This window comes from Balaenoptera acutorostrata, chromosome 8, assembly GCF_949987535.1.
Source record: "Balaenoptera acutorostrata chromosome 8, mBalAcu1.1, whole genome shotgun sequence".
NCBI classification, from domain to species: Eukaryota; Metazoa; Chordata; class Mammalia; order Artiodactyla; family Balaenopteridae; genus Balaenoptera; species Balaenoptera acutorostrata.
In genome coordinates this window covers 62,956,894-62,974,069 of record NC_080071.1, presented here as the reverse complement: position 1 = coordinate 62,974,069, position 17,176 = coordinate 62,956,894, and the positions used below count along the sequence as shown (strand labels likewise).

General features: G+C 35.2%; 1 protein-coding gene across 5 annotated transcripts in view; it reads left to right on the top strand.

The window, feature by feature from the left end:
* Window positions 1-17,176, top strand: part of PARD3B (par-3 family cell polarity regulator beta) — a 1,043,271-nt gene that overhangs the window by 615,569 nt on the left and 410,526 nt on the right. For all 5 annotated transcript variants that reach the window (XM_057551599.1, XM_057551600.1, XM_057551598.1 and 2 more), the window contains one exon: window positions 1,916-2,031. In XM_057551599.1, coding sequence (XP_057407582.1) covers window positions 1,916-2,031 — 116 coding nt within the window. The remainder of the gene's footprint in view (window positions 1-1,915; window positions 2,032-17,176) is intronic.

Below are 17,176 nucleotides of genomic sequence, written 5' to 3'. Positions count from 1 at the left end.
TTTCTTTGCTGGAGAGTGCCTCAGGCCCTCATTCAAAGACCGCTGCTAACCTACAGAAACAAAGGAAAGGATTAATGGCTTACTTTGTTGAGCTCTTACTGTGTGCTAGGTACTATTGTCAGTATTTAACATATCTTAGTTTATTTCATCCTTACAATAACTTTCTTAAGTAAATTCTATTACTGTCCAATTTTAAAAAATTCTTTTCCATTCTGGTTTATTACAGGCTATTGAATGTAGTTCCCTGTGCTATACACTGGCCATTTTATGCACTAGTAAATTGAGGCCACCTACCCTAGCATCTTGCTCCCAAGCCCAGGGCCCTAAACATCATTCCTTCTAAACAGAAGGAGAGAAGGGCTCTTAGTCACAAGCCCACAGAGAGTCTGACAAAAACAGAGAAGGCAAAAAAACTGTAAAAAAAACTTGGATAACTTGAAAAGCAGAAACTTAGTCATTTGGGAAGCTAAAGAAGGTCTATGTGTTTATCTGTTTGTTTCCTAAATGTTTCTACAGCACTTACTCTGCACCAGACACTCTTCTCCTTACTTTGCAAATCTTTGTAACTCATTTTATCTGATGCCAACTCTAGGAGGTAGGAAGTGTAATTATACCCATTTTATACATAAGAAAATGGAAGCACAGAGAGGTTCAGTAACTTGCCCAGTCCCACAGCTAGTAAGGAGCAGAGCCAGTATTTAGAAATGGGCAGACCTGCTCTGGAGTCTGTGCTTTTGAATGCTGTGCTGTATTATACTATATTACACTCTATTACAAAAACAGAGGCCCATTCATTCAGCAATATTATTATTGCTGCAAGGCAATACTAAATATACATGACTAATAAGTTTCAAGAAAAGATTAAACTTATTTTGGTGTATTTGGTTAAGAAATCGAGATCCCCAGTACATTTTAGAAGGATTCTCATTCATGACAGTTGAATTTTGGGGTTATTTTATTTTTTACAATGTCAAATCCCAACTGTTTGAAAAAAATTCAACCTCAGTACTTTCAGATTTACCAAGGATACTTGATTTGAGTTTTTACTGTATTTAAGATTAAAGTTGTGTTGAAACGAGCTACCATATTTACTTTGTAAATACATGTACCAAGGGAGAGTACCAAGGGAGAAAGTGGCTGTAATTTAATTCACGAAAAGTATATAAATATAATTTATTTCTAGATCGAGAAATGAGGCATTGTCTGTAATTCCCTTATATAATCTCCTCCATCCTCAAGCAAAATAAATAATATATTCATCAGAAATGGAATTCTTTGAGACTGAATACAAGTACTAGGAAGCCTGTAATGGGCATTTGATATATCTTTTGTCTAAATTGTCAGCTGTGCTTTTCCTGTTACTTCCTGTTGGTATTATTGATGAGCAGACTATTTGCTCAGCATTAACATTTGTTTTAGAAAATAGACCTAAATAAAGTAGAAAACCAAACTACGGCAGCCCTTAGTCATTCAACAGAATGGTTTTCTAGAAAGGATACAACCCTTACACTTGTTTTTAAAGGAAGGGCGTTCTTAGCCCACAGATCTCTCTTAACTTGCCTTTAGGCTCTGCTAATATCTAGTGATATCCTTTGAAGCGCCAGTGCTTTCTGGGTTTGCTTTACCCACTTAAAGTTATATATTGTATAGCAGGATCCCAATTAGCAGAAATCAGTGAAGAGGAAAACATGATATTAGCCAGAGAATATTATTTAAATTGCAGAATATGATAAAATGCATGAAAACAGAGTTGCTATATCTCGTAAAAGAAACCTGAGGTTCATGAAGTAGTTGAAAATGCCTGGTTGGGAGCTGCAGAGGGAGCGATGAGGGGCTGTATTCAAAATGAGAACTGCTGAATAAAAAATAAGATTTTATTCTAAACCTAAATATGGCGTATGGCTTCTTTCTGCAGCTCTGGGGTGGATTCAGCAGTATTTTTTCCGGATCAGCGCCTCAACTTTAGATCTGTGACACCAGACAGGCAGCCTGAATCAATGAATCTGAAAGCCTCAAAGAGCATGGACCTTGGTAAGTGAGGGTGAGGTGACATCCAGATCGACTGTCCAGCCTCAGCCCATCTATCTTCTTGAATGTCCTGCCGTTGTTTCTTCAACTCCAACCTTAGGGGGCAGGGTTTGCTGAAGCTTGGAAGAGGGGATATTGGTCATCCTATCTTCCTGTCTCCTCTCACACATTTAATCGTAATTACCCCATTTTAAAAGAGAGATAAGTGACATTTTTATATATAGGTCAGAAAAATAGGAGTATTCCTTCTGGAGGATCTGAATGCCATAAGCATCTTTAACTCACCCACCTTTGCGTTTGTATTCTCGCCTCTGCTAGTGTTCTTCTGTTTCTCATGTACATACCTGTTGCAGGGCCTGGGAAGATAAAGCAGGTCAATGAATACTCTTCCACAGGGCATCCCATCTCTCTGTGCAATGGATGGGGATGGCGGCAGTGGAGAAGATCTATTTCTTTAAGTGCCCATCTCCAAATCCTGTAATACCAGAGGGAAGAGGGGTCCCTGGGTTTGCCAGATTGAGGGAGTCAAGGTACCTTGGTTTCATGCCCAGACAACCTCAGTGAGGTTCTGAGTCCTACAAGGAATTTCTGGGTGACTGTTGGCTGCCAGGGCAGAGCAAGGGCCCCTGCAAACTCTGTTCTCCAGGCCCTGGAATGTGAGATCCGGGAGGACATCTCAGATACCCAAGCACATTGTTGCACTCCCATGGGTCCTTAGAGAGAGAGAACTATTGGAATAGGATGCTGGTGCAAAATAAATTCTCAGCAAAATATTCACTGCTTCCTGAACGCTCAGAGGCCAAGCTTTGCCAATGTTTTTTTTTTTTTTTTCCCCGAAGCATATTACATATTTCATTAGTAGCACCAAGAAAATGGAATAATCAAAACTGTGTGTTCCATGAAACAATCTGATAAATAGTGCTTATCTGTTACTCATTTATAGGAGTTCAAAAAGATGTTCTGTCACGATGAAAAAAGAGAAATTGATTCTATTTTCTATAAATTAACTAGATCGCTGGGATACATTTGCTCTAATCATCTATAGTGAGAGACTGACAGAAAGCCTTAATAAGGAAGCTGTCTTGAGCACTGGTCAAAAAGGGGTATTTTCTCAAGCGTGAACCTCTGACCAAAGGAATAATGTGTGACAGTGACACAGATTACTACTAATAATTTAAGGAGCAATTTGTTTTTATAGAGTGCTTGATAAATATTTCCTGTTCTGTCTTCCCAATTTCTCTATAAAGAAGATGAATGGGTAAAAACTGCTCTTAATTTGGGGTAAGAAATATATTACTCTTTTCCTCATTTAATTAAAAAAAAAAAGTAGCCAGTAGTATGGTTTTTAAAAGTCTCTGCAAAAGAAAAATATAGCATCCATTTTAAGAAAGAAGAAAATTATCAGTTCCATAAAAACAAAACCTAAGCCATGTCCAGAAACAGTATTTCTGTTTACATTTTTTGTTACTGAAAATTTTGTTTCTGAGAAATGTTCTCGTTTAGATTGAAATAGCCCTTGCAAAATATGAAGTTAGCAGTCACCCTTTGCATTTTATTGTACTTATAACATAAATGACAATAGTAATGTTTGTTCAATTTTACATAGTTGGGCAAAGGTCATGAGCTATTTTCTTCAGGATACAGGTATCAAACTAAAAGCATAGGCTTAAATGCACCATACAGCACAAGCGGTAAAATATGCTACAAAAGCATTTTGTAAGAAACTATCAAAGTTTGGTCCCTTCTAGGAAAAGCCAAATTAAAGCTAACAGTCTTTCAGAGGGCTCTGAGGTCAACATTCTAGGGCCATTCTGAACCCCTATTCTCAGAACAATTGAGTGAGCTCAATAAATATGTTGCTTTTTCTCAATGAATAAGCTCAGGTGATACCAGAATGGTAAACATTTGGAAGTGTCTTTCCTGTTTGATTAGATGAAAAAGATATTGTAAGTAGTTTAGTTTTCCATATATGGCACTGGGCCAACATAAGGAATTAATATATTTGATAAAAAGGTTGGTGACTATGCTTAGAGGAATAATCCTCTCAGCAGGGTCAAGATCCTTTCTTCATAAAGTTTAAAAAAATTGAGGTATTTAGGTTGAACAGCAAATTAGTGCTATTTGATTGTTTTTGACCTAGAAAAACAGCAATTTCATATGGTTCAAAATGAAAAAGATAAACCTCCTATTTATTGCATAATTTATGTTGGATATTCCTCCTTTATAAAGCCTTTAAACTTCTTCAAAGGCTAATAAGCCTCATCGGTACCTTGTTTGTTTTTATTTGTTTCATTTTTGCTGCTGAGTCTAAGCTAGTATTTTCATTTGCATATTATGTTCAAATTATTTTCAAGGTGAGTGGGTTCCCTTTATTTCTTTTCACTTATGTTTCCAAAGACAGACAGTTCTTATCGTGAAAAATAAAGACTTCTCATCCCCATCTCCTTCTTTTATTTCTGAGATACAAACATGATTTTAACATAGTTTGCTATGTATATCCTTATAGAAAATACTCTACCTAATTGCCATTCCATCTATGTACAAACATCTCTGTCACACGTTGTGTTTCTTTATACTAATTGTATAGTGTTACATTATATGAATGAATCTTGATTTACTATTTACTTTTCCCCTTTTGATTAAATTTGGACTTAATTGAGAGTTTGTATTTTTTGGTTTGGATAAGGGGGTTTGGTGCATTTGTATTTCTTATTCTATGATTTGTTTATTCGTATTCTTTGCCGAAAATATTTCCATTTGTTAATTCTTTTTCATCTTTAGAATATTGTTATGTATGTTATAAATAACTTTTTGCAATCTATTATTTGTCTTCTTAGTTTGATCGTGATATCCTCTACTATAAAAAAGGCTTTAGTCTTATAGTCAAATGTTTCCATCTTTTCCTTCATGACTGTTTGGTTTTATTTATCTCATTTATTTTCTTGTACGTTTAAAGGCTTGGTGTTTTTTTTTCCATGTTTAGCAATAATTTTATTCATGGTTTATGAGGTAGAAAAATTTTTCTCCATGTAAATAGGCAAATTATTCATAACATTTACTGACTTTTATGTCCTTCCCCCATTAATTTGGAATGCAGTCACATTGAATACTAAATTCCCTTTCATACACAGGGTGATTTCCAGACATGCTGTTCTATTGATACATTGGTCTGTCCCATGCCAGTATCACCCTGTTTCAATTGTCATCCGACTACACTGTATTTTGATAACTTATAGAGCTATCTTCCTCTGTTGTTTCTTCTTTTGTAAAATTACTTTGGCCCTTCACATGCATTTATTCTCCCACATGAACTTGAGATCAGCTCATCAAAAATGAATTTAAAGATTAAAGAGGAACGCTTCAACCATGCGTGTGCCCATTAATTTATGATGTTTGCTGTTGGTTCCTGATAGAAATGTTTTGATCAATTTAAACAAGTTTCTTTGTGTTCCTAGCTTCTTAGAAAGTTTTTTATTTGCTCACTTTGTTTAAGCAGGAATGGATGTTGAATTTTATTAAGTGATTTTAAGGATCTATATACAGGATGATCATGTGTATTTTGTTCTTTATTCTATAAATATAGTGAGTTATTTTAATAGATTCCCCAGTATTGAATCTTTGATTCTTTCTGAATGACTCTAAATTTTTCTCTGCATTTGAAGAAGGTAGAAATGAGTAACAACATTTATCTATGTGATCTAAAATGTAGGTGTAAGACTCTGATTATAATTTTACTCAGGGTCATTAATTCCTATATATCGAAAAGTTATAGATTTTTTTGAGGCTGTTCTGCCTCAATATCTGTGGATACTTTTGCTGGCATGCACGTGGCCACATTTAAGTCAGATCAGAAATGATTAAAATGATGAATAAAGGGAATTTATTTTTAAATAATTAGATGTAACTATGCTTATTCAAAGGGGTTAGGGTGTCATTTTCTGGGTTTTCCAGAAAATCAATCTTTTCCTACTAATTGTAGACTTTCCTCTATTTATTTAAATTACCAGAATTACTATGTTCAGTCTGGATCCCTTTAATTTGTTCATAATTGAGCTTGTGTGGGTGTTGAGTTGGAAGCTCTCAGGAGCTGAATAACACAGCTGCCTCTTTGGCCTTTGGCATAGGGTTTTCCCCCAAAGAGCTGACCTTGTTGGCAGTATGCCAGAGAGTCACATTCAAAGACTTTTTGATGAAGCACAAACATCTTTAATATCCAGGCCTGGTGTTTTATGACCCCCTAATACTATTTAAGAATTAGTCTGAATTATTCAGGGAACAGCACTTCAGTATTTTGGCCCATTCCCTGACCTAATCTATAGCCCCATTCAAAGTTAAGTTTAAAACACTATTTCCCACAAGATTTTTTTTTTTTTTTTTTCCTGAGAGTTTTCTCTCCTGTTTCAAATTGGCCTCCTACTCCCATTTCAGAAGGGTGTTGTGTAACACAGTTAGAGGAAGGCTGAAGGCAGTGCAGATGGAAGATGCTGACCAGCTGTCCTGCCTCTGTTCAATGAGAGGAAATGAGCTTAAAGTGATGCATGAGGCATTCAGGCAAAATTTTAGGAAGTTTCCTGACAATGAAGGTTGTTAACATTCCACATCTCATAGTCTCTTAAAACAGTGTGTGTGTCTTGAATGACTATCCCTAAAATCAAGACGATAGATAAATTGGTTTTCTTTCAAGATCTGTGATTCAGCAATTTATTTTCTGCTAGTTGCTTGCTGAAATTTGTATTAAGATAGAAATATTGGTAGACATGCACAGTCGAAATAAATTATAAATCTGATTTCTCATTTCAACAAAAGATTTGGGTCAAATTTTGAATATAACCCTTTCATACACATGAGACATTCCTCTCAGAGGGCAGTCAGGTATCTCTAGTATCCAATGGAAGATGGGCATGAAAAAAGTTAATTAAACCCATTCTACTGTTCTAATACTTTCTTTTTAAAATTATTTTTTATATAGTGAGGGCCCTTCATATGCATTCTCAGAAATAAGACAAAAATCCTGAACACTGAATACACAGGAGAATTTTTATAAAACTGTATATTCTGATAACTGTGATGCTGATTTATCAGTTAATATATATCATATAATGCCATATAATATTTTAACATTTTTAATATAAGTTTTTATTTATATCCAGGGATCTTCTTTATTGTCCATCAGTAAGTAATACCCCTGAATATTGTGAAAGCTGAATTGAGTACCACTATTTAAGATATAACTTTGACTTATTAAAAAAACAAAAACAACAACCTGATTGGTAAAGAAGAATTAATGGTAATACTAAAAGAAAGCATCTACCATCTCTATTAGATGAGGAAGAGTTCAAGGACACAATCAGGTGAATGCCCTAAGCTTTAGGAAGTCAAAATGAAGGAATTACAGAGAATATTTACTCATTGATTAAACAGATGTTTCTTGAGTACCTACTGTGTACCAGGAAGTGCATTAAATGCTGAGGATTCAGTAGTAAATGAGAGAAATGGTGCTTACTGCAGATACCTAGATGACAACCCTAACAAGAAAGGGAAACTCAAGAGTGAAGATCCCCCAGAAGAAGTACTGACATGATGGTGATAACTTAGAGAGAAGAAAAGGGAGAGGCATCTGAAGCACTAGTGTGGCTACTCTAAGAACTAATTGGTAAGCTTGGCTGTGTAGAGAAGAGAAAGAGAGAAGCAAATGGTGTGAAAAACGAGTAACAATGATCTAAAAGAATCAATGTAGGAAGAGTTAAGCAGCTGCACACGATGAGGCTTGCAAAACTTTTAAGAGTTAGACAGTCAAGCTATTTTTAGAGCACGAGAAAGAAAGTGTGGTGGACCATTGTTTAGAGCACGAAACAGCTGTCAGGTGGAAAGCAGAGCCACCGGTTCCTGTGTTAATTTTATCTTCATGCACACAAGAGAATGACGTTCACACTGGAAAAGCATGGCTGCCAGCAAGCGGAAATCTAGACGCTTTGTATCCCTGTGCACGAAAAGGACTGTGATTATTGAGTGACTATTCCTGATCATTAGAAATTAGGAGTAGTCCTCAGACTGGCGGGCAGGAAGCAAATGACCAATTTTCACAAAGATGATGAATTCCAGAAACAACTGGTGAAACTAGTGATCTCAATGCTGATCCTCGGAGGATTTCTCTTTGTCAAATGAAAAGGAAAATTAAAAAGTGGTCACTAGCCACCTCAATGCTGGGGTCTCTGAAGCAACCAGTGTCTGCTTTCCTTTTTGATAGGATTTCTAGACTGACAAATCAGGGAAATATTATACATGTAGTTTACATTGATCTTAATAAAGGTATTTCCATTTGTTTTCTGAGTGAGAGTTTTACCAAATTATGCACTAAGCTAGGTAATAGCATTAGGATGCCCTTTCCCAAAATGTGCTAATTAAGGTGTGTTGTCACTCTGAAAGGAATTAAATAACGTATACTATAAGACTGTACTTGGGCCCTCTTGTTATATTCTAACAAAACAACAGAATTTGATGAATATTGGGTATATATAACTTGGATGAAAACATGAAAGGCGTTCTTACCAAATTTTCAATAGGTGTTGTCTCAGAGAATTGGGTAGTATGATAGATTGACAGAATTAACATTCAAATGATTTATTCAGAATTGAAGAAGATAGAATTTATCAAATGATGATGAATTCATTGAACAGCCATTTATTGGATACTTTCTCTATGCCAGGCAATACCTAGGTAAATAAGATAAAGGCTCCACTCTTATGGTATTGTCATTCTCGTTGGGTAAATAGATGATAAAATTGCATAGCAGTAAATAAATAATAAAATTTCAGATAGAGATGATTTCTCTGAAGCCAAATTCAGGTAAAGATGAAGACTGGGGAGAGGCAAGCCTATTTTAGATAGTGTGGTGAAAGATAAAGGCAATGTCCTGAAGTCAGGTTAAAAGAACTCAATTGTACAAGTGTAGAGTTTCATAGACTTGGGATAATAACAGTTACTGAAGGTGTCCCTGATTTTTAGCTCTTGCCTGACATGGCCACCCCCAAAGCTAGTTCCATGTTACCAGATTAAGGAAGACAGCAGTTCCGCTATACCCTGGCCTGGCCGTAACCCACCTAGATAGAATGCTGTATTTAATTCTGGCTACAGTATTTTAATAAAGACAAGAACAGAGTATATGCATCCAGATATTGGTGAGAGGCCTTGAAACCATGTCTGATGAAAAACAGTGGAAAGAAATAAAGATATCTTGCCTGGAAGAGAGGTGACTTAAGAGACATATGAGAGGGCTTCCTTGGTGGCACAGTGGTTAAGAATCTGCCTGCCAATGCAGGGGAGATGGGTTCGAGCCCTGGTCCTGGAAGATCCCACATGCCGCGGAGCAACTAAGCCCGTGTGCCACAACTACTGAAGCCTGTGCTCTAGAGCCCGCAAGCCACAACTACTGAGCCCATGCGCCACAACTACTGAAGCCGGCACACCTAGAGCCTGTGCTCCGCAACAAGAGAAGCCACCGCAACAAGAAGCCCACACACCACAACTAAGAGTAGGCCCAGCTCACCGCAACTAGAGAAAAGCCCGCCTGCAGCAACAAAGACCCAACTCAGCCAAAAATAAATAAATAAATATTTTTTTAAAAAAGAAAAAAAGACATATGAGAGCTCTCCTTAGATATTTTCATGGCTAATATTGAAAAACTCAAATCTGTTTAAAATTGAATCTGCACCCGAAATATATCAAGCAATGATAGCCAGATCAGAAGATACATCAAGTTTACAAGCTTTGAAATCTAGGAAGTTAATAAGGATGGAAAATTAATTCTGGTTTGTGGCATATTTTGTGTGCAAGGAAGGAATAGATATATAAATTGAAACAACTCATGAAGACTGAGAAGAGAAGCAAAATTCATGAGAAAAATGGAAAAGGAGACACTGCATTTTTTGTCTTTAAATAAAAGGTACTTTTTTTTTTTAATTTTTTAGTGTACCTTAATATGTTTAAATAGTTAAAGTAACAACACAGGTTATAACTGAAGTAGGATGACTAGATGAAATCAGGTTCAATGAGTTTAGAGAAATTACATATCAGAACTCAGGCTGAATTCTTCTCTGGTGCGAAAAGAGAAACCAGGAAAACTTAGAATAACTGACTTCACACACCCAAAGCCAGGCCTCTTTCAAAACATTAAGAAAAAGCATTTTTTTTATTCTTAAGCAGAAGAAAAAACATTTGCGTTAACTAAAACATATAATTAAATTTTAGACAATTGCACATTTAAAAATGAAAATAAATTAAGGACTAGTATTACTATTAACTAAATTATAGTGATATGGATCACTTCTCTATACCTTTAATATAACTAGATCATCATATTGAATATAGCAGAATAATGCAGATTCTGTTTAAAATTAATTGGAATAACTATTGGGGTTGGAAGCAAAGGTACATAAATGCTTCTCTCTGTAAAGGACCTCTTTCTTGCCCTGTAATTCCATAGGTATCCTTTTTTTTAATTGAAGCGTAGTTGATTTACAATGTTGGGTTAGTTTCAAGTCTACAGCAGAGTGATTCAGTTTTACACATATGTATATTCTTTTTCAAATTCTTTTCCATATGTATTCTTTTTTCTTGCTTTTTAAATTTACAGTCCCTAAGGAATATATTTTCAAGAAGTTCATTTTCAAGACTAATTTGACTTTGTGTTCATTATTACTATTAGGTAGAAAAGGATGCCTTTTGTGTAGAAATTGTACGTTTATGCTATTCAATACTTTGTGTGTTGTAGGCTTCTCTGAAAGTTGTGGCACCTTCCATCCCACTCTCATGCCCTCTCCCATGAATAAGTGCTGGTAAATACCTTAAACACAGTTGCTCTCATTCACCATTTGTTGCATGAATGACTAAGAGGCACAACTCTCTCACATGCCCCATCAGGGAAAAAAAAAAATCTTTAAAGCAAGGACCATCCCTCTTACATAAAAACACTTAACCTAGTGCCTAGAACATAAGAAGTTCAATGATGTTATTAGTCATAGCAGCAGTCGTGGAGAGGGTAATGTCAGTAGTGGTATCAGAGGTGAGCCTCTTCATATCCTACACGTATTTTTGTACTTGGTGGCTGACTTGAGCTGCCGGTATAAGAAAATTCTCCTCAAGTCAGTGTTGTGAAATACTGCAGAAAAGGTTGTTGTGGGTTTCGTATGCAGATCCTTAATTCAATCATGGAGTCACACATGGTCTCAAATGTTGCCATGGATTTTCACTAAGAGTAGGTTTTTTTAAGCTGGGGTATTGTTTAGTGGCATATGTAGATAAAGTAAAAATTTAGTGTCGGGAAGAGAAACCCAAGGCTCTGTTTTCCCACAAGAAATATAAAGAAAACTATAACATTTGGAAATGTTTATAATTGAACCTTAACCAATGACATTATGCCAATGACAAACCCATGCCAATCTTTCTTAAATTAGCTTCTGTATATTTAGAGCATTATTTGTGCTCCGATGGGAAATCCTGATCAATGGAGAATCTGCCTCATCCTTTAGAACTGACATATTCCAGGCCCCTCTTAAATCTTGGATTAGTAAATGAAGTGCTTTCTTCTTTATATTGAATATTTTTGCACCTCAGTTGAGGCTCTACATCTCTGATACTAACCATTTTAAATAAGGCCAAAGATGAACTTTCTTTCCCACTTGCCTTTGTTTTCTAAACCACTGTTCATATTTAAATGAAATTTTGTGTTCCTTTTTAATAGAACTTTTGTAATAATATAAGAACATCTTCATAAAATATGAAACTAAGGAAGCTTTTCAAAGCTGAACAAAATACTTAAATTCTCCTTGCAAATATGAACCATTTTACTTGTTTTGAAGTGAGAGTTCCATTAGCTGAAAATACTATATATAAATATATAATTATAGTATAATAAAATATCATATAAAATATATACTATAATAAATACATGTTAATGAAGTTCGGCAGTTTTATAGTTGTCTCTTCCAAATGCTATTCAGAATGATAAATATTTGTTATTGGCAATACTTTATGCAGAGATTAAAACTACTGTAGGAAGGTACAACTATCTCATTTTTAAGTGCAGAAGTTGCAGTTTGTTCTTTAAAAAGCAAAACTTCTTTGGTCTTGTATATTTCTATTCTCATATATACATATTCATATTTTTATATTCTAATTTTCCCCCAAAGTGATTCTACTGAACATATGCTTTTAAATTTGGGTCCTTTAAGAATAAACTAGCTTAAATATTATTCTCTGTGTCTTTGTTTCTATAATACTGTCTTCTAATTGTAAAGCTTACTCTTGAATAAATATAGCCTGATTTATTTGCTTAATATTATATCATTTGGCTGTAAGAGTTGTTTCCAATTTTTTGCTCTTAGAAATAGCAGTGGATTGACCCTACTAGTACATAAACCTTTGTAAAAAATCATAATTATTTCATCATTGTGAATTTCTGTATGTATCATTCTTTGACCAAATATTATATAAAGATTTAAGGCTTTTTTGATATATATGACCAGCTGCCCTCCAGAAAGGAAATTACACTCTTCTCAGTAGTATATGGAAGAATCTGTCATCGTTTTTTTTCATTTTTGCCAATTTTGTAGGCTCAACAGGAATATTTTAATTCTACTTTTAAAATTATTGCTGTGGCTAAACATTTTTAATATATTTATTTATTGTATATTTTCTATTTTGAATCATCTGAGCATTTCCTCTGTAAGCCTGAAAATTTCTAAATTAAATATCACTTTTTGGAAGTAAAATGTTAATCTTCATTAAAGGTCAAATCTCAACTCTTGCTCATGGGGGAAAATAGATATTTTGCTTTTACTTTCCTAAAGCTAAGTATGTTTCTTCCTCCAAAGTACATATTAATTACTACATCTGTATCTTTCATTAAATGGTTAGAAAATGTCTAGTTAAACATGAATCAGAAACAGAGTCAGAACTTGGACTTATTTATGAGAAAAACTTCTTAATCTAGGGTAAATCAGTTAATCTTACTAAAATAATTTCTTTTTGGTTCTTCACTGGAACACTAAAACTACTATACTGTGTACCCAGTGGCTTTGGCTGATTTAGAGCACATTAGTACAAGGGCTGGTGTCGCCAGAAACACCTACTCTATTTTTATAAGACTGAAAAGTTGTCCAACACTTGAAAACATAATTTCAGTCCCATGTAAAATTCACCCATCCATCTCTTTTCCTTCCTTCAACAAATATTTATTGAGTGCTTCCTCTGTGCCACACACTGTTCTAAATAACTGAAACTTATCAGTGACAACAGACTATCTTATTTCTGTAGGTTACCCTTAGTGGAAATAGTCTCATGAACAGTAATAATAAGTGAATAAAGACACCAGAAAGATATTCAGTATAACAAACATAAACTTCCACAAATTGTGGAGAGAAGGAACATGACTGGAAAGGCTAATGTTTCAATCCCCACTTGGTTTCTAGTGTTCATAAGAAAAGGTTACTAGGAACTCTATCAGATGATGTTATTAAAATTAAAACAAAAATTGCAATAGAGATCAAATTGGAAATTGACTAATCATGAGTGATGGTTTCAAGCGAGCTGGGAATAGCTAATCTACCCTCTGCTGATCCAGGAACTAACTGACATAATCCCCAAGCACATCAGGATTGTCCTGAAAGAATATGAGACCTGCAGAGGTTGCAGCTAAAAAGTCTTAAAAGGAAAACAAGAGTGTACCGAGTTATTGGAAAACATTTAGCCCATTTTCTAAATTTGGAAAAAAATACTTAGCACCCAAATTGAGTGAAAACTGAGTTACGTCAGAGATTTCCTATTTCTGTCCTTAATAAATCAGTAGATTCCAGGTGAATAATCTTAGTGCTTTCTCCTTCGTTTTTTTTTTTCCCCCTCTAGAGGAAAATCATAAGTGGCAAAGTCCTCTAACTATAGACTAGTAATGAAGCCTTATCGAAGATTAAAGAATGTGTTCGTTAATATAAAAATAAGTGAACATAAAATTGAAACTGAATTGTTCGAATGTCTTAGTAGTAACTTGAATGATATAGTAAAGAACGGTCAAGCAAGTTTGGAAATTTCTGAGTTTAACAGTCTTCTTAAATACAAGATTGTTCACAACCTTTAATGTGTTCTATGCACATCGCTGGGCATTTAAGAGTCCCCGCAAGTCTTCAAGATACAATAACGTGCAGCATCTCGTAAACTCATTTGATCACAGAAACCTTGAGTACAGACCATCTCACAGGGCTAGAGCTCTGAGGAATGCCCTTGGCAGAGAAGATGTGTTTGTGAAGTTGAAAGGTGATGTGCAAGAGCCAGAGTCGAGTGAGGAAAGGAAGGATTGACAGCAAGCTGGGACATGTGAGCAGTGCTGTGCAGCGGGATGCAATCTGGGAGAGAATCTCCAGGGTAGAGAAGTGTCTATGGTCGCTAAGTATGCAGGAATTAACTGCAGAGCAGCATGAAAGAACAAGGCTGTAACTAAGCATGAATTAATAATGGATTATGATGACAGAATGTGACTGACTGCATGCAATGTGCCTCAGAAAGAATAGCACATGTATGGTAAAATAACCTCTCATACATTGCTGGATGCCTGTCTATCCAATAGCTAGAAGCCGCCGACTTTCCTTTACTCCTGGTAAAAAGATCAAACTCCTCAGCCCAATATTCAGGGCAGTGATGATACCTATTAATCTAGAATATGAAGAGGAAAAAGAGAGAAAGCAGTAGTATCTGTGATGGTAGTGGTGGTAGCTAATGTTTTTTTGAGCGCTTGCTATACGCCAAGCGTGGTTTTTTGCACAGCAATTCTATTGCCATTTTACAGATGAGTGTAACGGGGCTTAAAGTGATCGATTTCTGTAAGGTATCATAGCTAGTAAGCGATGGAGCCAGGATTTGAACTCAGGCACATTAAACTTTGATGGCTAGGCTCTAAACCATTGTACCTTTCTGTTGCAAGTGAGGCTTATTAATTTCCCAGTCTCAACTCTAAAAATAGAAGACCGTCATCTTCTCTTTTTTCCTATTTAAATTTTAACTTTCATTCAGGACCCACTCAAGTCTTGCCTGCTCCAGGGAGCTGTCATTTTTTTCCAGCTCTTTCTCTGAATTCTTAAAGCAATTTCTTTTGGTATCCTGAATTTTAGCACTGAATTGCATACTCGTTTGGGTACCTACTGAGTGAGAATTTTTGCCCACTCTAACCAGATTACAAGCCTTTACAGGGTCATACTTTATAAGTCTTTGGCTTCCTCCTCACCACTTAGAATATGTAGGTGTCGAGTAAATCCAAGATGGATGATGTGGGTGGATAGCATTAGAGCAATCTGGCTGCAATCTCAGAAACCCATTGATCTCCATGATTGATTTGACTGATCTTACTAAGTAGAAAGGTTCACCTTTTCTACATCAAAATATCGAATGAATGGATGAGTAAAAGTGCAGACGAATACTTAAAGTATAAATGAATAAAAGTGCAAATAAATGTTTGATTTGGGTAGCAAAATAGAATAGGGATAAAAATATTTTGGGAGGGTGTGGAGTATAGCAGTCTACATTCACTTTCACTTACCCAAACTAATTTTGTTCATTTGAAAGTGTTTGGAGAAGGTTCATAATGATGAACAGATTTAAGGAAAGAGTCAAATGCAGAAAATACAGAAGGCCAAGGGCTTTAATTCCATTACATAGAAAAGAGTGAAAGCAGTTGTTTAAAACTTGAAGAAAAGGGCCGTGTGCTTTATTTCCTAATTGGAGGAATCTATGAATAAATTAGGCAATCACTTGACATAATTGATTTAGATCATGTGAATTCCCTTGCACTGCCAGGGAGGGTTAATTAGATCAGATTGTTTTGTGGCCCTTCCTAGTCTTCTATCACTGACATTTTTTCCCCTTTGTGTTCTTCTATCATTTCTTTTTGTTATCTTCCTTTTAATCTAAAGCAGTACATCCTTTTATTTATATTTTAATTTATGAGAATTTTTTCCTTTTGTTTGTTGAATTAGAAAAAGTTGAAGATACGTATTTCTGTAACAAAAAAACAGTGTGCTTATTTATGACTCCCGTTTTCATTTTCCGTAAATCTGTGTGCAGAAGAGTGGTGTAGTCTGTGCATAAACCTCGTGCCATGGGAATTATATTCAAAATATTCCTGAACTGCTTGCTTTTACATGCAACAACACAAAATCGAATTACATCAGGACAGAGCAATTTGACTGCATGTGAGTTGTGGTGAAGGTTGTGTAAGCTGAATATTCAGAGGTTTTGCTCACCTTGGGTCATATAGTATTAGTCATCATGACAAATACCACAAAATAATACCAAAAAAATTCTGAGTCAAGGAACATGATTAACTTAGAATAAATTGGAAATATTCTACATAGTTTAAACACTTGGTACAGGCTCACCCATTACAGCTCTGTAATTTACGCCCATTTTTATCCACAAAGCAGTTTTTGTATTTAGGTTTAATCAAAGAATTTATTAATACAAGTACAGTCTTCTACAGCCTCATATGCTAAGGCAACTGAGGAGCCTTAAAAGGCCCTATAATCATGTAACCTGACTTAGACAGTATCCAGCATAGATGTATTAATTAACACTTAAATCGGCTAAATTAACTAACCTCTTAGATATCTAAATCTGTATCCAAGTAAAAAAAATAGTTTTTGTAAAATAGTAAACTATTTTTGTAAAACTTGTAAAATAGTTTTTTACAAGCCATAATTTAGAGATGTTGTTATATTGAAAATGTGGTCACAGAGTCGTTAAGGGCAAGAATTTCTAAAGACAGCTCAGTCTAATTGTCTGCCCCACTGGAAAAACTGATGATATGCTTCATCATTAATGGACTGGGAATATTATATTTGTGAAAGAAGGCAATAATCTTAAACAGGCGTTCAATATATCACTACCATGTACTTTTCTAAGCATGTTTTAGAAGGTTCATTTTGAAAATAAAATGCTAGTATTAAGAGAGATATGTAGAGAAGGTTATTTGAGTGGAAAGAGAAAATATTTTTTTCTTGAGTTGGAGAAGAGATTTACTATGGGTAGTATATGTGAAACTAAGGATGGATCCATGAGTTCATTTTGGATTACATTGTTCTTTTTTAATCCAGCAACATCCTGAAAA